The sequence below is a fragment of the Oncorhynchus mykiss genome, chromosome 28 (genome assembly GCF_057628025.1).
Source record: "Oncorhynchus mykiss isolate SJ-2025 chromosome 28, ASM5762802v1, whole genome shotgun sequence".
Lineage (NCBI taxonomy): Eukaryota > Metazoa > Chordata > Actinopteri > Salmoniformes > Salmonidae > Oncorhynchus > Oncorhynchus mykiss.
Genome location: NC_143049.1, coordinates 13,475,378 through 13,503,132, shown reverse-complemented (window position 1 = coordinate 13,503,132; position 27,755 = coordinate 13,475,378). Strand labels below are relative to the sequence as shown.

The 27,755-nt window shown below is 41.6% G+C and overlaps 1 protein-coding gene across 2 annotated transcripts; it reads left to right on the top strand.

Moving 5' to 3' along the window:
* Positions 1–878: 878 nt before the first annotated feature.
* LOC110508569 (transmembrane inner ear expressed protein-like) lies at positions 879–26,570 on the top strand. Of its 2 annotated transcripts, none has more exons than XM_021589165.3 (4): positions 879–1,239; positions 16,068–16,185; positions 17,561–17,710; positions 20,081–24,014. In XM_021589165.3, the coding sequence occupies exons 1-4, from the start codon at positions 1,120–1,122 to the stop codon at positions 20,212–20,214; spliced, it is 522 nt and encodes a 173-aa protein (XP_021444840.1). In that variant the 5' UTR covers positions 879–1,119; the 3' UTR covers positions 20,215–24,014. The 2 variants fall into 2 exon arrangements, with proteins under 2 accessions (XP_021444840.1, XP_021444838.1); XM_021589163.3 differs by lacking the exon at positions 20,081–24,014 and adding an exon at positions 26,031–26,570 and having other exon boundaries at positions 931–1,239.
* The last annotated feature ends 1,185 nt before the right edge of the window (positions 26,571–27,755 follow it).

Below are 27,755 nucleotides of genomic sequence, written 5' to 3'. Positions count from 1 at the left end.
AACATATTTTTCATCTTCATATTGGTAGGCATGTTGTGTAAATCAAATGATACAAACCCCATTTTAATTCACGGTTGTAAGGCAACAAATTAGGAAAAATACCAAGGGGGGTGAATACTTTTGCAAGCCACTGTATCCCTGTTGGACCAATGGATATCTTAATAAAGTCAACTAAATTAACCAGAAGATATCTTCCTGTGATGTGGATGTGAGCCTGGGAGTTATGGGAAAGGGATCCTCCTTCGTACTGCTGCTTCAGTAACAGTCACTCTGCCTCAGTTTCCTTGTGTAACTAAGCAGTCATCAGTGTGTTCCATGAGAACAAGCTAACCACTTTTGTCTGCTTGCTGTGGAGGTGTTGGTGTAAACACATGGCCATAACAGCATATACAGTAGCTTGAACTGATTTGACATAACTTTTAGCTACATGGTTTGTGTGCATATCTGGTCACTGAGGTCAGTTAGTATATTGCCCAAGTGATTGATTATATTTATTCTTCTGTAATTTCAGCACAACATACCTGTCATCAGCTCATTGGCAAACACAGTGTCCGTTCGAACATTATTCTGAAGCCAGACACCTATGCTTCTGTATTACATCTTGCCACACAGAGGACAAGGACAATATAACTGAAAGATTGTCATTCACCGCTCTATGTTCCCTTGACCGTCCTACACAAGCCACTGCCCTCACAAGCAGGCAGCTCCCTCCCATCCCCCACAGAGCAGTGCTATAACCTGCCTACCTCCCTTTCCAGAATGGGCTGTAAACTACACCAGTCCTATTAATTAATTAATGACCCTGACTGAAGTGGCTGGCTAGTGGAACTGCCTACAGGAAGATGGTGTGATGTATTTAGTGGTGTACGGTGCTCTGTGTTGGGAGGGAAGACAACAGGGTAGAGGAGGCAGAGGCAGTGCACCAGATGAGAGGAGAGAGGACGCCCCCTGTCCCTGCCAGCAGCCCTCACTGACCATCAATCACCCAGGGCCATTGTGGTCCTGTCCAGGGTAGCCTACGGCACAGCCACCCAGCCCAGCCACCCAGCCAGTCAGGCAGAGGAGAGGAGAGAGGGGGCAGGGAGCTGTAGCCTGCAGGGAGAAAGTAAGGGGGAAAGAATGGCAGTCGGGGAACGGCCTTCTTCGTGTTCCTCTCCCCAGCCGGCATTGCTGGGCTTGGGGGCAGCTCTGCTCTCTTTCTGCATCTCCGCTGTGCTCTCCCAGGTCCCGGATCCAGAGGTAAGAACGCGTTCGTTCATACAGGTCTCTGTCCACAGAGGCTCATCATCGGGTTCCTGCTTAAGGAGGTGTGGGTGTCTGTCCCACTCGTTCCCTCCACTGTTTAAAGGATGGTTGCTTGTTTTCATGTGATTAATAAATGGGGCTTATTCGCTATAGAGCTATGGTGTTGAGCAGCCCCATAGGCAATAGTCATGTGTAGTAGCTCAATATTTTATGGTGTAGTGTTCTTCCCAGAGTAGCATGGACGGGTTGTTACAGCATGTGCAGATGTAATGATCACCATGTGCCGCCATTTGTATTTTCGGATGCCAGGAGCAATGCCATAATCCCCGGTGTCAGAAATGAAATACCGTGGCAGCCTCTTAAGAGCGCTAATGCATTGTTTTGAGATGTGAGACCTCATGTTGTACTGCGTACAGGGTGTTGTACAAAACAAGCAGCAGTATTCCATGCTAGATCAGAGAATAGACATGAAAGTTTCAGAAACATCTGTCTGGAAATAGTGACAACACACGCACTGTTCTCTCTGACGGACACCCAGACTCACAATTAGTAAGAGAGAAATTAGTATTAGTATTAGTAAGAGGGAAAGATGAGACTGAATCGTTTCTGTGTTAATATGCTGCACCAGCAGGGTCAGCAACATTGAAAGTTTGTGGGCGTTTAGTGATGAAATCCTCAGGTGAGAAAGTGCACCTTGGATATTGATGCACAGTATATCCCGGACTTTGCTTCAAATGATAAATAAATTCAGAAAAATTATCACAGCCTCTAATATTCAGATGTTGATTTCCGAAGATTTCAGCAGAGTGTTTTATATAGGAGTGACAGATCCAGTAGGAAAAGCTGATTCATGGACTGCAATAAAATAAATGTCATAAGCTGAATTATTGGGGGGGATTGATTGAGGTAAAGAAATTGGAAATTGGAACCAAGATCTATAATAATTGTATTTGAAAGCAATTACTGGAATTGTGGGTTACAGTATAGTTTCTGGGTTGTCTTATATTCTTTTTAACAATCTGAAAATATCTCCATTTGACTTAGGAGGGAGAGTTCATTATGTTTCTGAGAGGGAGTTAAGTAATGGAACATCTTGGAGATATATTATTTTTATTTAGATAAATTACAGAAAAAGAGAAATGGCATGCACATGGCTAGTTTGAATCCCTGAGGCGACAAGGTGAAAAATCTGTCGATCTGGCCTTGAGCAAGGCACTTAACCCTAATTCCTCCAGGGCTGCCATCAATAATGACTGATCACCTGGATGTGAACCCACTCTCAGAGGGAGTTGGGATATGCAAAAAACCAAACAATTCCATCTCACACATGTACAGGTTTCCCACTTGTACATGCAATGAAACAGGACAAACATAATCATTCCCCTATTTGACCTTTGTGACGTGTACTTGCTTGAAGAAAGACATCTGGTTCGGTTTGAACATTTGTATTAGGACAGAATTATCTCAACTAAGCCTATGTGTCTCGAAACTTCAACAACCATAGCAACAGCAAGCTTCAGCCAGAGTCAACTCCCTCACTGGATCGGAGTTGTTTGAATATGTTTACCAAAGTTCTGGCTTATCCACTAATCCCAACACATAAAATAGGAGAGCGAGTGAGGACATTAAGTATTATATAATCATGGCGAACTACTACGAATTCACTACTTTGTATTAACGGCAGCAGAGTTACAATCTCTTGTCCCCTGGGCCAACTTATTACCTCCCCCCCTGCTAAAGTGCCATTACACTTGAGAGTAAAGTCATATCAGGCTGCAAACAATCTTAGTCAAAAATGCGTGATTTGTTTTTGTTTTTTGGCAACAACACCCTATGCCCCTGATGGCCTTGGCAGATGGAGGACATACTGATACAGTACACTGAAATTTGGAGATTTGGTGAGAAGTCAGCCAAGGTCAGGCCCATGGCATCTTTTTAACATGCTGACTCACAAAAGCCAATCACACAGCTCCCAACAGCCCTGGCTGACACTCAGCCCTGGCTGTGTCAGAAATGGCACCCTATTCTCTGTACAGAGCCCAAGAGCCCTAGTTAAAAGTAGTACAATATGTATGGAATACAGCGTAGACGAGCTTTTGTCAAAAGTATTGACCTGTATTAATGATGTGCCTTTTCGGGACCACCCCTGTCTGTCACACAGTAAATGAGAGACAGCATACCAAGACCCAAGAAACACTGAGAAACATTACAATTCCAAGAATAACAATTTTCTTACAATACATCAAGGCAATGGTCTTTTAGTAGTTGACCTACAAACCTCATGGCAAGAAAAAAAATGTTAAAAAAAAACATGTACGTTGCCCAGGAGTTTGACCGGGGCCCCATTAAGTACGTTTACATGCACACTAATAATTCGATATTAACCCTCAAACTACCAACTGGGGTCATTTTGACCCAATAGGGATATTTTTAATCGTATAGCCCAAAAGTGGTTAATTCAATTCTTCGATTTTTTCATGACTTTGTCAATTCACTTGTTTTTAATCAATTCAAATCATTGTTTAATGTTACTGTATCAATATGGACTTTGTGGTCATGTTGACCCCAGTCAAAAACACCTAATTCTGCCTATAGTAATTTGATGTTGGACCTTTATTTGAATCTAGTTCTCTCTGGAGACATGATAACAACTTATCCATACCACCAGAGGGTGGAGGGGGACCTGTATCAGTCATTTCCACTAGATAGACAGATCATCTGCACAGATACAGCTCATGTACTTGCCTAAGATTGTATTTTTCTATACCATATGTGTAACTGTGTAAAAAAAGAAAGTCTAATTACCTTATTTTTGTGCATATAGAAATTTGCCAATGGCATACAAAGTCTGCCAATGGTATAACTACTTGATAGAACTGCAGCACAGAACTCAGGTAAGCTCTCGAATCTACACAGGGAGCTGTATTGGTGTGTACTCTATAAAAATTATTTATTCTAGGGCAAACATTTTTTTAAGTATTTATTTGAATCCAGTGGGTGGAAGTGGACCAATTGGAGTGATCTTGACCTGATAGACAGATCACCTGCACAGATGGAGCACTCGTCTTTAACTGGTTATAACCAGGTATGAGCGTGTATGAACTCAAAATGACCTTAGATATATGCGTAGTTGCAGTCAAAACAGCTCAGAAATGTCAGTCAGTGGTATAACTACTTGGTTAAACAGAAACCAGCTAACCTAAAGAAATACAGAAACCAGCTAATCTGTCAAAAGAACTAACCGTCAAAAGAAGTAGACCAAGGTGCAGCGTGGTGAGCGTGCATAGTCCTTTACTTAGGTGAATACACCAACAATAAACACCACAAAACAACCGTGACGCTTAAGGCTATGTGCTACAAACAAAGTTAACCTCCCACAAAGGCAGGTGGGAAAAAAGCTACCTAAGTATGGTTCTCAATCAGAGACAACGATAGACAGCTGTCCCTGATTGAGAACCCTACCCGGCCAAAAACATAGAAATACAAATAATAGAACGTATAATACCCACCCCAACTCACACCATGACCAAACCAAAATAGGTCAGGGCGTGACATAACCTCTGAATGTACACATACTGTAGTGCTGTATTGGTGTGCATTCTCTGTAAAATAGTTATTCTATGGAAAATAACAATAATACCCTCCCTCTTATATTATATATGTGCAACTTATGGTATTTTGGGCATGCTTGTTGATGCTTTTTTAAGCATCCTGCCTAGGCCCTACCCCTCCCATTGTTTCACTTGCAGCAATGCTAATGCTCACTGTGGGGTAAGTAAATAAAGAAAACTAAGCCATATTTTTGGTCATTGTCTTCATCAATGGATGAATCACTTTTTGTCAATAAAATGAAGTATATTAAACATTTTGGTGTACTGCCCCTTTAAATGGCAGTCGTGTTTACCACATCAATATGATAATACGACAATCAAATTATGTTATTAAATCTGGATTTTAGTACTAACGTGGATTGTACTTTGAAAAGAACATGCACATTATATGAGGGGGAAATTATATTTTGTTTTACCTGGTATCAACATTAACTGTCATTTTGCTAAAATAACATACGGTTTTCTAACATTTTATTTCACTGCGATGCAGTGCCCTAGACCACTGCACCACCCGGGAGGCCTCCTGTGATAATTTTGACCCCCAACCCCCCCCCCCCCCCCCCCAAAAAAAAAAATCCATGTATGTAATATATGTTAGTAGTTGAGGGTTAAACTGATTATGGCTTTAGTCATGTGAAGACCGTACTCTGCTTATCGTAATCGGCATAAGGTCATAATCGAGGTAAGCATACACCAATTAAAAAACCTGGATTTCTGAGCAATCTTTCAAATTGCAAGGATGTATAAACCCCCTGATCGGAGCTCCAGCGGTGTATTTGATCTGCACATGTGCTTGTACCAGCAGCGCAAGTCTCCTTTTTTTGCAAAAGTGAAGTTTGGAAAAACTGACAGTGTGCATATTAGAAATAGTTTTCACATAATGTCCGACTACATGGCTGCTGTGGTAGAACATTTATTTTGATTGGCGATTTTCTGAATTTATCAAAGTCCTATCGGGAAGCCTGATTTCAGATGTGTCCATGTAAACAGGAATTGAAGGGAAATCGTTCTTCTTGCAAAGCATGTCAACATTTTAATTAATCAAACTCTTATATTAACATGAGTATTCACAATAATTGTATTAAAGTACCCATTGCATTCATATTGAAACAACCTTAACCCAACACCTGTTGGCTTAACGATTAAGATGTTAGCTTGACAGTCGCTGGCATTGGGTTCTAGTCCAAGTCAAAGCTAACCCAAATTCACTACATTGGTGTCAGAAGTGGGATGGGGACAGTGAGTTCATTGGATAGGTGTTTACACATGAGGGACTTGGTATAGAGACATAATCTCATGGTCCGTTGGAGGTTTTGTCTAGTTCCCAGTTGGTCCCACTGACATTTTTTGGGATGTCGGGTCATGGTACTGATTGGTGAACCACTGATCCAGATACAGCTCTTTGTCTTTAGGCAATGCAAGGGACACCGACACCAAGTGATTTTAACAAAGTGTTTTCAACTTACATATTTGACATGATTACAGTTTGTTCATTCATGCATAAATTATTATGTAACCTGGGATTTGAACTCTCAACCTCTTGGTTCATGGCATTCCGATCTTCCTGCTACGCCACCATGTCTGTATCAGTGACTGATTTCACCTGTAGATCTATTCCTACACTTTGGACTTCAAAGTAAATCTCAGCTCTGTAAAAAACACACTGTAGAAAAAAGTATATTTATCACAGTGATTCAGGAGCAACATTAAAACAGAATAATATGTCCCACCAACAACAGACAACTATACTGAAAACCCAAACTCAAATAGCTGAAATAAGTAAATTAAATCAAATAGATTTTTGCCATATTAACTTGTAACTTAAATAGAAGTGCAGATGGCACTCTTTTGCTATATGCAGAGATATGTTATAGGTGAATGTATAATGAATGTGTAGGGGACTTCTGAAATTCTACAGACTTTGTAGCGTGTAGAAAGAGGTTGTGAGTTTAAATCCCAGGTGGGGTCAATAGTGATCGTGTCAAATGTAATTATATTGTCATTTATTAAAGATTTTTACACAATTCTAGCTGAACAGCATACCACTTACCTTAAAATCCCATACCATTTCCTTACTTTACTTATCATGGTTTGGGACACCTGAGACCATCACGTGAGATAATCCTCCAGGGGACCAAACCAGGAATTAGACAAAAACCTCCATGACACAACGTTCCAAGAATGTGATTAGAGTTATTAAAACTCGTTTTTCAACCGCTACACAAATGTCTTATTAACAAACTATAGTTTTGGCAAGTCAGTTAGGACATCTACTTTGTGTATGACACAAGTCATTTTTCCAACAATTTTCAGACTGTCACGACTTCCGCCGAAGTCGGTGCCTCTCCTTGTTCGTTCGCCGGTTGTCGTCACCGGATTTCTAGCTGCCACCGATCCAAGTTTCTTTTTCCATTTGTAATGATTGTACACACCTGGTTCCCATTACATTACTATTATTTCCCTATTTAACCGTCTGGTTCTCATTATGTTTTGTGTGTGATTGTTCCCGGTTCTGTGTTAGTCTGTTGTTCGGGTTTGTGATCACTGCGTGGATTTATTTTTGCTGATTATTTTTCTAGAGTAAAAGTACGTTATTTTACTCAGTTCTGTGTTCTGCGCCTGACTCCGTTCTCACCTCTGCACAACTAACACATGACACAGACAGATTTTTTCACTTATATTTCACTGTATCACAATTCCAGTGGGTCAGAAGTTTAGCTACACTAAGTTGACTGTGCCTTTAAACAGCTTGGAAAATTCCAGAACATTAGAAGCTTCTGATAGGCTAATTGACATCATTTGAGTCAATTGAAGGTGTACCTGTGGATGTAGTTCAAGGCCTATCTTCAAACTCAGTGCCTCTTTGCTTGACATCATGGGAAAATCCAAAGAAATCAGCGAAGACCTCAGAAAAGAAATTGTAGACTTCCATAAGTCTGGTTCATCATTTGGAGCAATTTCCAAATGCCTGAAGGTACCATGTTCATCTGTACAAACAATAGTACGCAAGTATAAACACCATGGGACCACGCAGCCGTCATACCGCAAAGGAAGGAGACGCGTTCTGTCTCCTAGAGATTAATTAATTACTTTGGTGTGAAAAGTGCAAATCAATCCCAGAACAACAGCAAAGGACCTTGTGAAGATACTGGAGGAAACAGGTACAAAAGTTTCTATGTCCACAGTAAAACGAGTCCTATATCAACATAACCTGAAAGGCCTCTCAGCAAGGAAGAAGCCACTGCTCCAAAACCGCCATAAAAAAAGCCAGACTACGGATTGCAACTGCACATGGGGACAAAGATCGTACTTTTTGGAGAAATGTCCTCTGGTCTGATGAAACAGAAATAGAACTGTTTGGCCATAATGACCATTGTTATGTTTGGAGGAATAAGGGGGAGGCTTGCAAGCCGAAGAGCACCATCTCAACTGTGAAGCATGGGGGTGGCAGCATCATGTTATGGGGGTGTTTTGCTGGTGCACTTCACAAAATAGATGACATGATGATGGAAAATTATGTGGATATATTGAAGCAACATCTCAAGACATCAGTCAGGAAGTTAAAGCTTGGTCGCAAATGGGTCTTCCAAATGGACAATGACGCCAAGCATACTTCCAAAGTTGGGGCAAAATGGCTTAAGGATAACAAAGTCAATGTATTGGAGTGGCCATCCCAAAGCCCTGACCTCAATCCTATAGAAAATATGTGGGCAGAACTGAAAAAGCGTGTGTGAGCAAGGAGGCCTACAAACCTGACTCCAGCCATTACACTAGCTCTGTCAGGAGGAATGGGACAAAATTCACCCAACTTATTGTGGGAAGCGTGTGGAAGGCTATCCAAAATGTTTGACCCAAGTTAAACAATTTAAAGGCAATGCTACCAAATACTAATTGAGTGTATGTAACTTCTGAGCCACTGGGAATGTGATGAAAGAAATAAAAGCTGAAATAAATCATTCTCTCTACTATTACTCTGACATTTCACATTCTTGCAATAAAGTGGTGATCCTAACTGACCTACGACAGGGAATTTTTACTAGGATTAAATGTCAGGATTTGTGAAAAACTTAGTTCAAATGTATTTGACTAAGGTGTATGTAAACTGTACATTCCTCTACAAATAATTTGCCAATCAATACTCTAATCTGCCTGAACGCCACCAGAATATTACTTAGAATTTTGTTCCAACAATACAGTGTATTAAAACTAAAAGTAGATTTAGCTAGCTCGGTGGAGACCCTAGGAACATCAAGAGTTAACCAATCCTGTGAACGGGTTAGGCAACTCAGGTGTCTATGCTTCAACAGAAAAGTTAGATAACATGAAAGTTTATGAAGTAGGGCCTTGTAAAAAAAAAAGGGGGAGTAATGTTGAGATCTACGGGTCTTTAGCGAAGTCCAGCCAGCATTTTGATATCAGATGCAGTTATGAGTATCCCAACTGTCACCTGTAACAAAACAAAGGGCACTATGGTAGGTTTAAGAGTAGTATCAGCTGCACAATGATAAATAATATCACCATAATTAAGAACAGATAAAAAGGTTGACTGATCTGCTTCCTACTGCTTAGAGAAAAGCACAATTTGTTTCTGTAGAAACAACCAGCTCATCTATATGTTTTTTTAAACATCAAATCCATTTCAGTCCAAATGCCTATGTCTGTACAGTGGGGCAAAAAAAGTATTTAGTCAGCCACCAATTGTGCAAGTTCTCCCACTTAAAAAGATGAGAGAGGCCTGTAAAATGAGCAAAATGAGAGAAAAAAAATCCAGTAAATCACATTGTAGGATATTTAATGAATTTTTTGCAAATTATGGTGGAAAATAAGTATTTGGTCACCTGCAAAAAAGCAAGATTTCTGGCTCTCACAGACCTGTAACTTCTTCTTTAAGAGGCTCCTCTGTCCTCCACTCGTTACCTGTATTAATGGCACCTGTTTGAACCTGTTATCAGTATAAAAGACACCTGTCCACAACCTCAAACAGTCACACTCCAAACTCCACTATTGCCAAGACCAAAGAGCTGTCAAAGGCCACCAGAAACAAAATTGTAGACCTGCACCAGGCTAGGAAGACTGAATCTGCAATAGGTAAGCAGCTTGATTTGAAGAAATCAACTGTGGGAGCAATTATTAGGAAATGGAAAACATACAAGACCCACTGATAATCTCCCTCGATCTGGGGCTCCACGCAATATCTCACCCAAAATGATCACAAGAACGGTGAGCAAAAATCCCAGAACCACACAGGTGGACCTAGTGAATGACCTGCAGAGAGCTGGGACCAAAGTAACAAAGCCTACCATCAGCAAGGGCATTGAAGATGAAACGTGGCTGGGTCTTTCAGCATGACAATGATCCCAAACACACCGCCCGGGCAATGAAGGAGTGGCTTCATAAGAAGCATTTCAAGGTCCTGGAGTGGCCTAGCCAGTCTCCAGATCTCAACCCCATAGAAAATCTTTGGAGGGAGTTGAAAGTCCGTGTTGCGCAGCAACAGCCCCAAAACATCACTGCTCTAGAGGAGATCTGCATGGAGGAATGGGCCAAAATACCAGCAACAGTGTGTGAGAACCTTGTGAAGACGTTTGACCTCTGTCATTGCCAACAAAGGGTATATAACAAAGTATTGAGATAAACTTTTGTTATTGACCAAATACTTATTTTCCACCATAATTTTTTATTTATTTATTTTTTATTTCACCTTTATTTAACCAGGTAGGCAAGTTGAGAACAAGTTCTCATTTACAATTGTGACCTGGCCAAGATAAAGCAAAGCAGTTCGACACATACAACGACACAGAGTTACACATGGAGTAAAACAAACATACAGTCAATAATACAGTGTAAACAAGTCTATATACGATGTGAGCAAATGAGGTGAGATAAGGGAGGTAAAGGCAAAAAGGCCATGGTGGCAAAGTAAATACAATATAGCAAGTAAAACACTGGAATGGTAGATTTGCAATGTGAGAATGTGCAAAGTAGAAATAAAAATAAAATAATTTGCAAATACATTCAATAAAAATCCTACAATGTGATTTTCTGGATGTTTTTTCTTATTTTGTCTGTCATAGTTGAAGTGTACCTATGATGAAAATTACAGGCCTCTCATCTTTTTAAGTGAAGGAACTTGCACAATTGGTGGCTGACTAAATACTTTTTTGCCCCACTGTATAAGCGGAAACACCTTCAATTGGAGAACCATCTATTGAGTGAACATGTAGCTCATCTGGAACATTCTTACAAGAGTTTAAAAACAACATGTATTTTGTGTTGCCCATGTTAAACACAAGTTTTAAATCAGCAAGGAATTCCTGCACAGCTCTAAAATCTGACGGTAGTTTTAAGACAGCCAGATCAAAAGTCGGAGCGATAGCCGACATAACAGATTGACCAATGGTGTTTTTATAAAGAGTGAAGAGAACAGGTCCCAAAATTGACCCCTGTGGTACACCTTTAAGCACTTCAAGAAATTCAGACTTAACCCCATCAATCACGATGGCCTGAGTTCTGTAACTAAGATAGTCATGAAACCATGAACAGGCGTCAGAGCTCAGGTCTATTGAGGACAACTTATTCAATAAAATAGCATGATCAACAGTATCAAAAGCTTTTGAAAGGTCCACAAACAAAGCAGCACATTTAATTTTAGTGTCTAAAGCATTGACCAGATCATTAACAACTAAAGTGGTTGCTGTACTATTTCTATTGCCCAGGCCTAAACCCTGATTGGTTTACATTCAAAATACATTTCTCAGATAAAAAAGAGCAAAGTTGTACATTTACCAAATATTCTAGAATCTTCTAATGGGGTGACAATTATTAACATCACTACTATCCCCACCCTTATGGAGTGGCAGGACAAGAGCTGATTTCCATACTTTTGGAATATTTCCTGATAACAACGTTAAATACAAAATGTGGGTTATTGAGCCAACAATGATGGGCGCTGCACACTTAAGCAGACCAGGATCCAATTGATCGGCCCCTGTGGATTTATTGTTGTCTGTTGCTAACAAAGCATCCACAACTTATTTTTCTATAAAAAGCCTAAAGGAAAAGCTTTGACTATGATTTATTTGACCATTCAGCAAGTGTTCTCTATCCTCTAGAGAGAGAGAGGGGGAGAGAGAAATAGATAAACCAAGAGGAGATACAATCATTGTTGCCATTTTTATTGATGTTCTGAGCGTTGCCATTAAAAGAGAATGTGCTGTTCATGATGGTTCCCAGGTACTTCAAACTCCCCATTCTCTCTACTTCTTCACCACCCAGGACTAGGTGGCTCACTGGGTCTCCCGTCCTCTAGAAATCAATGACCAGTTATTTTCTTTTGTTGATGTCGAGTGTGAGGTAGTTGTCATGGCACCAGTGATGAACCCTGTTTACTTCTGTTTGGTAACGCGGTGTGTTATCTGAGCCGTTGACAAGGGAGGTGTCATCTGCATATTTCACTGCCAAGCAGTCCCTGTCGGAGCCTCTCAGGTCATTGGTGAATATGAAGAATAGCACTGGAGAGATGATAATTCCTTGGGGGGAACCGGTAGATGTACAAAGAAGAAGGGATGTCGTGTTGTTGAACTTGACACACTGCACCCTGTTCAGCAGGAAGTCCAGAGCCCACAAGGTAGTACTGGGGTCCACCTGTAGGTGGGAGAGTGTCACAGAAAAGGTGAGGCTGCATGCAGTTTTAAAAGCAGAGAAGTCAAGGAAAGGGATGCACACATAAGAATGAGGCCTCTCCAGGTGTTTCACGGCACTGCGCAAAACCGTCGGTACTGCATCGTCGACTAATCTGTTCTTCCTGTATACAAACTGTATTGGGTCCAATGGCTCCACCCACATGAGACCTGAGACCTGAGACCACACCGACGGAAGTTAACGCCACAGGACGATAGTCAATCAACGTTTTGATAAGGTCGAAGTTATACATTGTTCCCATCTGGTTTTTATGACCGTTTACATGACATTGCACTGGTCAAATGGTTTACTGTAATATTCCATTTGGATTGTTATTGGAAAAGCACAGACACTTGAATCCTCCTTGCCAAGTTCAATCAAATTGTACTGAAAAAAAATCTATAGAAATTGTTTTTGCTGAAAGGATATCCTTCTGTGAATGTTTCAATTATTGCACTCTGAATTTCAAAAAATAAATAGTTATCTAATATTTCACATAAAAGCCCCATTTGCTTGAAAGTCATCTTGACTAATGCACACGTTTTGTTTGGCCCTCTTCCCAGATGTATTGTTCTGTGGGATTGTTTACAACGACAGGAAACTTAATAAGTGTCCGTATCCTGACCCATGATATATTGATCTGTACGCATGAACTATGGGGCTGCTAGATGAATCCCCTGCTTGTTGTTCCTTCAAAACAAGGCGTGATAGAGGAGCACCAGGAAGGATACCTCCAGGGCTGGCCCTAGCCTTTTGGGGGCCCTAGGTGAGATTTTGTTGGGGGGCCCACCCACCGCGCGGGCAAAACATTTTAGTGGTCCCCCTCTTGATGGTGAAATAAGGCGGCTGAAATAAGGTCACTTTCCATATCCAACCCTGACGTGGAAAGGCGGTACTCTAGGAAGGAGATGGACTGTTGGAAGAACAGACATTTCCCAGTCTTGACGTACAGGTCATGCTCCAACAGTCGACCAAGCACCCTGCGCACCAGGGACAATGTCGTCGATATACACCACTACACCCTGCCAGTGCAGGTCCCGGAAAATATTGTCTAGGCCAGGAAGACTGATGGAGCATTCATCAACCCGTACGGCATGACGAGGTACTCATAGTGCCCAGAGGTGGTACTAAATGTCGTCTTCCACTCATCCCCCTACCGGATATGCACCAGATTGTAAGCGCTCCTGAGATCCAATTTTGTGAAGAAGCACGCCCCGTGCATTGACTCGATCGCACCAGCTATGAGAGGCAGCGGGTAACTGCACCTCACAGTGATCTGATTGATACCTCGTAGTCAATACACGGGCATAAACTGTTGTATTTGGCGCATGTGACAAATACAATTTGATTCGATCTGGATTCGTTATCCCTTTCATGCCATGACTCCAGTCCACTTACTGATATCTCAACAATGGAGCCTCATCAAAATAGCAACAAGATATTCTGTGAAAATGTTATTTAATCAGAAGCCACTGACAGATTTCTGGATAGGTCTGCGCTCAGAGTATTGGCAAATCGCGCTCTTAAAACGCTGATGCCCTTTGCAACCACGTACCTATTTGAGAGTGGATTCTCGGCCAGCACTAGCATGAAAATAAAATGCAAGCACAGACTGTGTGTGGAAAATGACCTGTGGTGAGTGATTCACAATTTTTGTATGTAAGATGGCTAAATAAAGAGCAAAATGTTGATTATTATTGTATTATTATTTGTGCCCTGGTCCTACAAGAGCTCTTTGTCACTTCCCACAAGCCGGGTTGTGACAAAACCTCACACTCATTCTTATGTTGAATAAATGTATCGTATAGTGTGTGTGTGGCAGGCTTATAATGATGGCAAAAAAAACATTTAAGAGTGCGCTGACCCTGGTGCTAGAGGGGGTAAGCAGCTGGAGGGGGAGGAGCAGCTGGACTATAAAAAGTTTTAGAACCACTGCTCTAGAGTCTAGACAATCCTATCCGCCAATCAGGGCTGTGTATGTAAATATATTTACATTTGTATCAACACGCCCACACAATCAGACTGAGCATTTCAGCGGCAATTACAGGCTCAATGAAATGATCAAAAATCACTTTGGATTTTATGAAATAAATACACACAGTGATTTATTTGAAATGTATTAGTGAAGATTTACAAATAAAATAAAAAGACCTCATGGGGTCTCTAAGGTTTGACACCAGGGCTTCGAATTCATCCAAATTAGGATTCTTAATAATACAGCATAAACCTTGGATTGTAGTCTAATTGTGATGTCAAGGATGTGGACTACAAACGTTGAGGAAGATCTGAGAGCGTTGCTATCTTATCTTTCTTGATTAAAGTCTTGTTGTTTAATATTTATAGCTTCTTCATAATGCGTCTTGGACTGTGTATGAGTAGTTTGACCTACAGTACGAAACCCCAGTCAGCATTATTTAAATCATCCCTAGGAAATTTAAATGAGCCTCACAATCTACATAAATTCACAAAAAAAACTGCAAGTCTCTTTCTCTCCCTTAAATCTCACACCTAAACTATAGCCTACTGTAGCCTATCAAAACAAAAGTCCTTGTTGGAAATGTTCACTTGTTCGTTGAATAATCAAATCCTCCTTCTGCAAGATAATTTTACTCCTGCAACAAAACTGTTCAAATTAAGATCAAACATCTATATGTGTGGGGTAGACAATATTCATTAAAGTCTTCCCTTTTTTTTAACCTTCACTCTTTGTGCCATGATGTGTGAATCATTTTCCTAGATCATTGCCATTTACTCAGTGAGACAATTATTTCGTTTGTATTATGTTCTTGCGGTATTTCTCAGCATCCCGTGGCTTTCCAGCATTGTATTACCAGATTTTCAGCCAAAGTTATGAAAAAGGTGAAAGAGTCGACATAACAATTCAAATTGGAAACAAGACAGGAGACAGTGTCTAGTGTTCAAAGAGATTGGTCTATTTTGTGCTTTTATGTTCTTGCTCAGTTAAAAAGCTGTTGTTTTGTTGTCCCTTCATCTTTTTCAGACAGTCATCTTTCCATTTCAACCCATTGTTCTCCATTGTTGAGATGGTTTTTGAGGCAGATTTAAGTTCATTTTTTAGGCTTAAGGTGGTAGCACTCCCCCACTAGTGTCCTCAGGTTGACTGACATATTCAGAGGACTAAGACACCATGAGTGATAACACCCGACTTGGCATATTTCACATTCTGCATGATCCACGAAATCCTCTATTTCAGGGTTTTATCCCAAGCCAAGCCCTTCTTCCCTGTCTCGGGGTTTTCCATATCCTTACAGTGACATCAATTTTTCTTTTACACCTCTGCCTTTCCTCCAATTGTCTTGCCACCGTGTGTCTCTTCAGAAACTGAGCGGAGGAGAAGCATATTATTCTCTCAATCAGATTGATATTTGCATCAATTGCGGTATTGGTCCAAATAGCATTTAACTAACTGTCGTGAAGACTATCAAACAGCAGAGTGATTTGAAGAGTACCTGTCTAGATGACACGATAATGTACTCATGCAAATATTGTCTCTTTTTTTCCTTCCTACAGCTTTTACCGACAGATCCCCCAAAGAAGCCAGACCCAGTCACTTCAGAAACAGTCGTGTTCTGGGGACTGCGGTTATGGCAAGTCATTGGTATCTTCTCTATGTTTATTCTAGCAGTCAGTAAGTATTTCTCCAAACCTGTCATAGTAGTATATCTGCCAGACATTCAAGACTATTTATGAAATGAATATTTACATAAATATACAAATACCTAGGATTTTCACATCAATCCTCCATCGTCCAATTCTATTTATATAAATCACATTAGTAAAAATGAATGTACAAATTAGTCCGCCAGTCAAGGTACAATGCTTCGGCTCAGCTATTTGTCTGCATAGTCCAACTAGTTTGCATACCGCACAGATAGATCGCATGATACATGGAAATGCATATACTTTGCTGAATTGTCATGATGGTTATTGTGAGGGAGGGCTCCAAATGGTCATGGTATTGTCGGTTTATGTTTGTTTTATCGACCACATGACGCATGGTTCAATAAGGGGAGGAGGAGGACAACAGCACACAAGCCAAAAATGACATGCTATTTTAGTCATAACTCATCGGACATCTAAACAGTAATAACTAAACCATGTCATGACAGAGACCGAATCAACAAAAAGGAAAGTGGTCTGATAATATCTGATATTGAAGTGTACAGTAATATACAGCGAATTCCAAAAGTATTGGGACAGCGACCATTTTTTTCATTGTTGTTTTGGCTCTGTACTCCAGAACATTGGATTTGAAATGATAGTCCTAAATGAATCGTGAACAATGATGAGTGAGAAAGTTAGACGCACAAATATCATACCCCGAAGACATGCTAACCTCTCACCATTACAGTTACATGGGAGGTTGGCATTTTTCTTTTTTGGGGGGGGGGGGGGGGGGGTATGACATTTATGCAGCTGTAACATTCTCACTCTTCATTATTCACAATTCATTCAAGATTATCCGTAAGCATGGTAGCATCCACGTGAATGTAGAAGTGTTTAGGAACATATTCTATTCTTATTCACAATAAAAGTGACTCCAAAATGGCACAATACATTATTTAACATACATTTCTATTGGGCACAAAATAATCTGAAACACAACCAAAACAAACAGCAAATGCATCCAACAAGTTTTTAGAGACACAACCTTGATGTAGTCATTGCAGGCTAAGAACGTGGGACCAGATACTTCACTTTTGACTAAGTGAATTTGTCCCAATATTTTTGGCCCCTTCAAATGAAGGGATGTATCATTTAAAATCCAAAGGGCTGGAGTACAGAGCCAAAACAACACAAAAAAAATAGTTCACTGTCCAACTACTTTCTAGCCCACTGTAAATTCTAATAGCTGTAAAACTGTTATGTGACAGCGTTGTGACAGTAGTGTCTAGTTCAATCCATATTCATTTGTACTTCAGATACAAGCAAATAATATTCCACATGGGAAATACATTTTTATTTTATCTCTCTCTTTCTCGCCCACCTTCTCACTTTGCAAGTCATCACCCTATGCTGCATCTTCAAATGCCGTATCCCCAGGACGAAGAAGGAGATTGAGGCGCGACATGCTCAGAGAGTAGCAGCTAAGGACTACGCCAACACACTGGAGACTGTGCCTCCTCTCAACGAGCTCACAGAGATCCCAGGAGGTAAGTGATGCACTTCTCAGACCCTCTCTACCTCAACAACAGTGTGATGCACATTTTAGGACATCCCTACTCCCTATGACAAAAGTAACTAGGACCTAGGTGTGGTGTACATTTTAGGACATCCCTTCTGCCTATGACAGAAGTCCCTGGGAAGTAGGTGTGGTGTACATTTTAGGACATCCCTACTCCCTATGACAAAAGTCCCTACTCTCAACGTCCTATGAACTTTAGCACTTTTAAAATCCACATCAAGGCTAGATTAAAGTGTGAGACTTATTTTTTAATTTGTAACATTTACCTTCCATTAGTAAGCACCTCAACTAGAGATGTGTGCACCTTTTATTTACTTACTCTACTCTTAAGAACTACCCTGTGTTTGATTTCAGAGAGTTTTTCAAAGGAGAGTAGACAGGGAACTGCTGGGCGAGTTTTATATGCTATTGATGAAATGTCACCTGCTAGGCCTTTTGATAAAGCAGGAGATCAATAGTGGCTTGACACGGTTTTAACACAAATGGGCCCCTGACAGCTTTTGTATTCATTAGTTTGAATGTTTCTCTCAGATTTCATCACATTATGCTAATGAGTCATCACACTCTAACCATGCGGAGCTAAGATATATTTTTATCTTATTTCCGACAGATAACACAGATCTTTGTCTGACACTCTGGATGCAACCAGTGTTTTGAATTAGTTTAAGGTGGCATATTTCCCGGTCTTATATGATTGAAGATGTAGATTGAGTCAACATACTCAAATAAATAGTCTTGTCCTCACAGGGTGATAAAAAAAAACCTCTCTGGATGAATGAATACAGTAAAATATACTCTGAGTGTACAAAACATTAGGAACACATTCTCTTTCCATAGACATAGACTGACACGACGAGTCCAGGTGAAATCTCTGATCCCTTATTGATGTCAATTGTTGAATCCACTTCAATCAGTGTAGATGAAGGGGAGGAGACAGGTTAAATAAGGATATTTAGACCTTGAGACAATTGAGATATGGATTGTTTATTGTGTGTGCCATTCAGAGGGTGAATGGGCAAGACAAATAATTGATCAGTTTGTACCAGTTTAAGTGTGTCAAGAACTGCAATGCTGCTGGGTTTCCTGTGTGTATCAAGAATGGTCCACCACCCAAAGGACATCCAGCCAACTTGACACAACAGTGGGAAGCATTGGAGTCAAAATGGGCCAGTGGAATACTACCAAGGTGTTCCTAATGTTTTGTACATAAATAATATATGCCATTTAGCACACACATTTGTCTAAAGCGACTTATACCATGCCCAGACCGGATGTGCGCGTGCGGCATCATGCGCAAATGGATTTTGTCCCTACACACCAAATGTGATCACGACACACAGGTTGAAATATCAAAACAAACTCTGAACCAATTATATTAATTTGGGTACAGGTCGAAAAGCATTAAACATTTATGGCAATTTAGCTAGCTAGCTTGTTGTTGCTAGTTAATTTGTCCTGGGATATAAATGTTGAGTTGTTATTTTACCTGAAATGCACAAGGTCCTCTACTCCGACAATTAATCCACACATAAAACGGTCATCCGAATTGTTTCTAGTCATCTCCCCTCCTTTTTCTTCTTTGGACTTTCTATGGCTATTGGCATCTAACTTTCATAATAAGGTGAATTACCACAACCACCCTGTACTTCTTTCAATCACCCACGTGGGTATAACCAATGAGGAGATGGCACGTGGGTATCTGCTTCTATAAACCAATGAGAAGATGGGAGAGGCAGGACTTGCACCTCGTTAAGTGTCACAAATAGAACTGACTCTATTTTAGCAACTCAGTGCTCGTTGGCGCGCGCGAGCAGTGTAGGTGCAATGATTGAATAACATGTATGTGTACATTTATTTTGCAACGCTCGCACACGCGACGCTAGCGGTGTGGTCAGCATGTTAGTCATGCGTGCATACATTTTACAGATGGGTGGTCCCGGAAATTGATCCAACTGATGTTGCAAGCACCATGCTCTACCAACTGAGCTACAGCAGGAATATAGGATATCTAAACTTCCATTGGCTTTACAGTATAGCTTTAATTATAGGGCCTCTATGTCAGTGTCGGTCTCTTCCTTTTCAACGGTTCTAAATTTCATGCCTTCTCTTTGACTTCTTCCTCCTTCAATCTTTCATCTTCCAACCCTATCCCTTCCCTTTGACCTGTACCTTCCTCTCCAAACCCTTTCTTTGATCCTCTCTTCCTTGAGTTATTCCCTTTCCTTCCTCTTCTTCCACCTTCCTCTTCATCCTCCCCATTTTCCTCCCCCTCTCTCTCCTCCCTGACCTCTTTGTACCCCCCCTCCTCCCTCCCTTCCTCGTCATCCTGTCCCTCCAGCTCTCCCGGACACTGTGTCCCTCTCGACGGTCTCTGAGCAGGTCCAGGCTCGCAGCGCCAGCAGCAGCCAGCTCCCAGTGGTGAGAGAGGAGGAGGAGCTCACTGGCCCCCTCACTCAGCCCGAGACGGGATGACATTCCTCCCTCCTTCTCCTCTCTCCTTTCCCCCTCACTCAGCCTGAGACTGGATTACCTCCCTCCTTCTCCTCTTCCGTATCTCTTCTCACCTTCCCTCTTTCCACATTCCTATCTATATTCTGACGAAGAGGACTATCCACTAGAGGGAACATTGGAACATGCACCTCAGGATTCAGTAAATCACAGAAAAGCATTGAATAGTTGAATACAATAGTTAACTTAATAGATCAGCATTCATCGCTACTTCCTAGAAAGAATGGCATTGACATTGTGGAGAATGTTGCCTGCTGAAGAGTAATAGTTGCATGTGTTACATACTTCAAATGCTCTTTGTTGATATACTCATCCTTGTGGATAATACATTGATTGTACATTGGACACAGAACTGCAAATGTGGATGATGAAAAAGTAGAGATGAATCTTAAGGCTTCTGACGGTGATGTTGCATGCCTACGGCTGTCACTCGTTGTTTATTCATTTCTCTCTTTCTCCTTCTCTGACTCAATCTGTAATCTTGGCTTTGTATAAACACATTATGATCTTTTATGTAAGCTTATACAGTAACACCCATGACAACCAACCCTGGTCCTGGAGAGCTACAAGGTACACAGGCTTTTCTTTCTCAACCTTGCACCAACAATGTCTTAATTATTAGTTGAATCGCATGTTTTAGTATGGGGGGGGGGGGGGGGAAATGCCTGCACACCATGTCAAGTTCATCCACGTCTAAGGTTGGGCGTCACTGACATAATTTACTTGTCATTTATCTCTGTCTTTCTGTCTGATCCAGGTGGGTGTGTTTCTGTCCATGCCCATCTGTCCTCTTGAAGTATCACACAGGCTTACATGGACATGCATAGGTCTGGAATATCAAATCAAATCTGATTTGTCACATGCGCCGAATACAACAGGTGTAAACCTTACAGTGAAAATGCTTACTTATACAAGCCCTTAATCAACAATGCAGTTTTAAGAAAAACAAGTGTTAAGTAAAAAAAAAAATAGATAAGTAAAAAATGTAAATAAATAGTTAAAGAGCAGCGGTAAAAATAACAGTAGTGAGGCTATATACAGGGGGTACCGGTACAGCGTCAATGTGCAAGGGTACAGGTTAGTCAAGGTAATTGAGGTAACATGAACATGTAGATAGAGTTAAAGTGACTATGCATAGATAATAATCAGAGAGTTGCAGCAGCGTAAAATAGGGGGGGGGGGGGGGGGGGCAATGCAAATAGTAATAGTCTGGGTAGCAATTTGATTAGCTGTTCAGGAGTCTTATGGCTTTGGGGTAGAAGCCTTTTGGACCTAGACTTGGCGCTCAGCTACCGCTTGCCGTGCGAGAACAGTCTATGACTAGAATGGATGGAGTCTTTGACCATTTTTAGGGCCTTCCTCCTGGTTCATAGGTCCTGGATGGCAGGAAACTTGGCCCCAGTGATGTACTGGGCCATACGCACTACCCTCTGCAGTGCCTTGCGGTCGGAGACCGAGCAGTTGCCTTACCAAGCAGTGATGCAACCTGCCAGGATGCTCTCGATGGTGCAGCTATAGAATATTTTGAGGATCTGAGGACCCATGCCAAATCTTTTCAGTCTCCTGTGGGGGAATAGGCTTTGTCGTGCCCTTTTCACGACTGTCTTGGTGTGTTTAGACTATAATAGTTTGTTGGTGATGTGGACACCAAGGAACTTAAAGCTCTCAACCTGCTCCACTTCAGCCCAGTCAGTGAGAATGGGGGCGTGCTCGGTCCTCCTTTTCCTGTAGTCCACAATCCTCTCCTTTGTCTTGATCACGTTGAGGGAGAGGTTGTTATTCTGGCACCACAAGGCCAGGTCTCTGACCTTCTCCGTATAGGCTGTTTCATCATTGTCGGTAACCACTGATGTGTCGTTGGCAAACTTAATGATGGTGTTGGAGTCGTGCCTGGCCATGTAGTCATGGGTGAACAGGGAGTACAGGAGGGGACTGTATTATTATTTTACAATTATTATGGATAAAATGTATTTTGGGACTGACTGTGTATTGTGGATTACTACCATAATGAGCGTGTCAGTCAGAGACAAGCTTACTCCATTAGAGAAATCATAACCTATGTGAAAGAGTACATAATCTCACATCCAGCTGTATATTATAATGCAGCATCAGGGGATACTGGCGTTAATATGCATTTATTTCCGCAGCAAAACCTCTGCCGTGAACTTAGAAGTATCAACCATGTGCTGAGAGAGAGAGAGAGCGAGCGAAAGGGAGAGAGAGCGAAAGGGAGAGAGCGAAAGGGAGAGAGAGACTGGAGAGAGCGAAAGGGTGAGAGCGAAAGGGAGAGAGAGCGAAAGGGAGAGAGAGAGTGGAGAGAGAGCGAAAGGGAGAGAGAGACTGGAGAGAGCGAGAAAGAGAGTGTCTGGCATTTATAAAGGAAAAGGATAAACAGATATGTTTTATAATCGTGGAGACTCATGAACCCCACACAGCTGTTTACCCCTGGATGCATCCACAAGAGATAGTGAGTTCTCCAGCAAATAGTAAGTGTTCCAGGGCCGCCTTCCACTAATTAAGTAATGAGTGAAGTATGCCATTTAAAATATGCAACTCTGTAACGCCTGACCCGATAGCTATGTGGAAGTATTTGTGCAGAGAGTGTATGCGAATTTCCTGGCCATATAATCCAACATATTATTGAGAATATATTCAGTTATAAACAGAAACAGGTGTTACTATAATACGAATGAGTTATTACTATATACTTGTGGTTATTGCATCTCCTGATCAATAAGATTCCATTCTGGGCATTGACCACAATGTTTAACCCGAATAATTCATCCACAACAAAGTGTCTCTGAGAGCACTGACATAACGTCACCCGCAGACGTTTTACTCACCACTTTTACCTACATGACCTAAAAACCAACGTTGTTTCAGACAGCCTGGATAGAAGTGATCATGAGAAAGTCTGTGAGAACATTTGACATTTGTAGGAGATGGTAGAGCAAATACCGGACAGGAGGCGACGCTGAGGGCGAGGACTAGGGACGTAGTGCAACTCCCCACCCCCCAATTCTTTGCCATATGGATAAAGCTATTAAATTGAAAAGTAGACATCGTTCCAGCACACGTTGATCATCTGTCATTGCTCTGAGTTGTGTCAGTTCTCCGGTGGCTCAAGAGCCTCCTGAGGCATGCTGTCAGACAGGGTCCACCGATGCAACCTTCTCACTTCCTCACACCTTTCCCTATACAGTAGGAGAGATGCAGGAAGGATGGACACGCACGCATACACATGCACAAGGACAAACACGCGCAGGCACACATGCATCATCACAGATCCACACGCACACATTTCTTACACTTCTTAGTGCCACACAGAGGTGTAGGGTCATCTGGGAGAGATGACATGTTACCCCAGGAAACTCAACGCAGGTGTAAAAAGTCTCTACTTCACTCCAGGATACCCATTACGGGCGGCCGTATCTATAGAAACAAAGTTGCCATATTCATGTCAGGGGAATTTAGTGTCAAGCCTATTTTCAATGCATCTCCTTGTTATTGCATTTCCATTTTAGTTGTTGTGTGTTCCACTTGGATTTAGTAGCGTCTATGAACAACATGATTATGAGGCCACGCATGTATGAAAGCGTGTTTACTTACTGTATTTCAAATGTATGTCGTTCCGTCCTTGTGATGTACTTGTCTATTAATGTTCTGTACTATGTCATGTTTTTTGTTTTCTGTGGACCCCAGGAAGAGTAGCTGCTGCTTTAGCAGTAGCTAATGGGGGGGGGAGCCTAATAAAATACTAATTCTGAGGGGTATTCTGGTTGCCAAACGATCTCCTCATGCAAAGAGTGGTCAGGAGTGTGAGCGTGTGCATGTTGCACCTCAGCCTCCGCCGGACTGAAAATCACCACCAGAGAGTGTGTTTTGTGTGAGTGTGTGTCTTCTCGGATTGAGAAAATAACACCATCAGCGAGAGGAGTCGTAGCCTTGGGACGTCACAGCGGGATGGAGGACGATAAAGTGGTCACAATTGACCTCAAGTGGCTTGACTCTCTTTACACGGTAATTACATCGGCTGGTACAGTGGAACTGAACATGTGGGTACAGCGTACACACAGTGGATTGCATTTCACTGTTTGCGCAATTTGACGGATTTTGTAGTTCATTCATCTGAAATCTAAGGCAATAATTATGGGGTGGGAGGAGGGTTGGCAATTCGTTTGAGTGTGTTCATGAATCTAAAATGACGTGTGTTACACATTCCACAGATGGGTATTACAGATAATCATTTCTAGTCCGAATTGAACAATGTACTTACTCTACCCTGTACCCATGTAAGGTACAGTATCAACACATAATTAATAGAGACACATGATGTGAAGCGTTAGCCCAAAGGGTTATGTCTACACTCTCTAGTGCAATGTTTCCCAATTCCTGTTCTTGTGTGTGTTTCATTACCCTCAACAGCACACATTTTTTTTGTTGTGGCGCCAGACAACTTGTCAGCTAATCACCAAGCCCTCAACGAGTTGAATCAGGCGAGCTTGTCCGGGGCTACAACAAAAAATGTGTGCTGTTGGGGGTACTGGTGGACGGGAGTTGGGAACCACTGCTCTAGTGGTGATGTATAAAAGACAATCACCCCTGCTTCCCTAGAAGCGGTTCCCTTGCCCGCCTGGTCCATTTAGTGTCTACAGATGTCTGCCCCTGCTACTGTACTAAGAAGGTGTGGTAAAAAGCAGTAGTACCATCTCCCTCTCAGCTGTGGTTCTCACTAGAGCAGGAACTAGCACACTGAGGGGTTCACCATGGGTGTCATGGAGGGGAGGAAGGGAGGCATGGGGAGGAAATCCTCACGGCTCTCGATTGTGACAAGTGGGAGCTTCTACAATGAATTTATCATTGTAGAAGTCCTCTCATGCCTGGAGGGGATGTTGCAAGACATGCACACAGTCTCGGTCTTAATGCTGTTTGAAATGCTTGGTTGTAACTGATTGCATGTAAACCTCTATCTCCAAATGATGTTTGCCTTGGAAAAAAAAAATAAGATGTCCACATAAATTTTTTTTTAACCTTTATTTAACTAGGCAAGTCAGTTAAGAACAAATTCTTATTTTCAATGACGGCCTAGGAACAGTGGGTTAACTGCCGGTTCAGAGGCAGAACGACAGATTTGTACCTTGTCAGCTCGGGGGTTTGAACTTGCAACCTTCCGGTTGCTGGTCCAACGCTCTAAGGCTACCCTGCCGCCCCATGTGTATGGATATGCTGGATTGTGGAAGGGATATACCCATCTACCTTCTCAATGATTTCCATATGTTCATAGATCTATTTGCTTTTCAGTAAAGTCTCCTTCCTTGACGTGTGTTCACCTTACATTTCAGTTCGTTCTCAGAGGAGGAGCAAACAAAACTCATTGCATAGAACAAACATGGTTATTTTGATGTTGTGCAGTAGAGGCCATCTGGATTGGGATGTTTGTCATTATCAATGGAGGGCAGCATGCCTATAGTCCTCCACAGCCTTCTGGTAGATTGACATTTTCATTCATCAAATATTTGTCGATTTCAAATCCCCATAATTTGTTTCCCAACCAGCCCAGTACACTTATGAAATCATATTAGTAGAAAAAAAATAGGCTGCATTCATTAGAATGTAGAGAGACAGATGCACATTCATTACAATACTATGACCTACTTTGCCTGGATTCTATATTTTGCTCACCACATATTGTTGCAGGAAGGGATCTTGATGATAACAAGCGTTGTTGTCGCGGCCTCCAAGTGATTGTTTCCCCTTGTGCTTTTTTGTCCTTCCTCCAGCTGTAGTTGTGGAGAAAAAAGAAGAGGTGACAACAGTCTCGGGAAAAGTGGACGGTGAAAAGGGGGGGAAGAAGACCAAGGAGAAGAAAGAGGGAAAGGGTGCCAAGGAGGGAAAGGATGATGAAAAGGAGGGATCTGCTAACAAAAAAGGGGAAAAGGGAGAAAAAGGGGAAAAAGGGGGAGGAAAGAAAGGAGAAGCAAGTGAAGAAAAAGGGAAGAAGAGTAGAGAAGGGGAGAAAGGAGGAGGTGCAAAAGGAGGTGCTAAGGGGGGAGCCAAGAAACCTCCTTCGAAAAAGTAAACACTGGGTGTCAACAACTTTTCATAAGTAATTTTTTAGTTGTTAATTTTGTATTATTATTTTTTTTTTTAATGATTGTATATAATGACAAAAAGTACATATTAACTATAAAACAATCTTTAACCCTTGTGTTGTCTTAAGGGACAAAAATTACATGCCACTATTAACAGCAGAGAGAAGCCCCGAAATGATATTTTTTCAACTTGAAATTTGATTACTTTTCCTAATAAAAAGTGAAACATTGTCTTTGTTCATATTTCCATGAAAGCTGTACACCACCAGGGTGCAAAGATTGTCTTAGGGACAGTTTTGACCCTGCACCACACACACACACACACACACACACACACAAGAAATTGAGATTGTGTACTACTGATTGAACTCAGACAAAACTAAAACGTTCTTGTGCATGTGCAGCATCTCCCCTCCACGTCCCCACACGACTCAAGTTCACAGACAAAATAAAAACAATTTCAGACAAAATTAACAACATTTCAGACAAAATAAAAATTTCTTGAAAGCATTCTTTACTAATGGGGAATGCAGTCAGAGGCTATAAAGGTGCTGCAGATGACAGTCCCCCCAGTTCTCTCTTTGCTGAAGCCATGAGTGCACGTTTCAGTGCCCAACAGGTCATAGATTAGATTTTTTTCAGATGTCCAGGAGGAACAAGAGAACAATGATTTAGAAGAGGAGGATGTATCTGAAGAAGAAGATGGGGAAGAACACAACCCAGAGCACGATGCATCATCTTCAGATGAACAAGAAATCCCCCAAGCTGAAAGAGAGACATTTTTGTCAAAGAACAGCAAAAGAACATGGTCCTTGTCACCATATGACAACCATGGAAGGATGGCAGCACAAAATGTCATAAGGATGACCTCAGGGCACACAAGACATGCAGTTGCCCATGCCATCGCCTCAACATTCTACATGTTCATCACACCAGCCATCGAAAAAATTATCCTGGAGATTACAAATTTGGAGGGTTTCCGTAAATATGGAGACAACTGGAAAAGGATGGATGAGATTGACCTGCGTGCCTACACAGGGCTGCTAATCTTAGGGAGTGTGTTTAGATCCCGAGGCGAGGCCACATGTCGTCTCTGGGATGCAGCGAGTGGAAGGGTGATTTTCACTGCCACTGAAAGTCTTTCACACTTTCTCAAGAATGCTACGATTTGATGAGTCAAGACCTGCAAGACGTGTGAGACAAACTGGCTCACTGGTAAGAGAGGTCTGGGAGAAGTGGGTGGAGCGTCTACCATACCTCTACAATCCTGGGCCTGAAGTAATAATGGATGAGCAACTGGTTCCATCCATCTGAAATGTAAGTGATTGTCACTGTTCATTTTATTATGTACTGCTGTAATATCATTGATTATTGTGATTGTTTTCTGTGACACTGATACTAATTACTGATAGT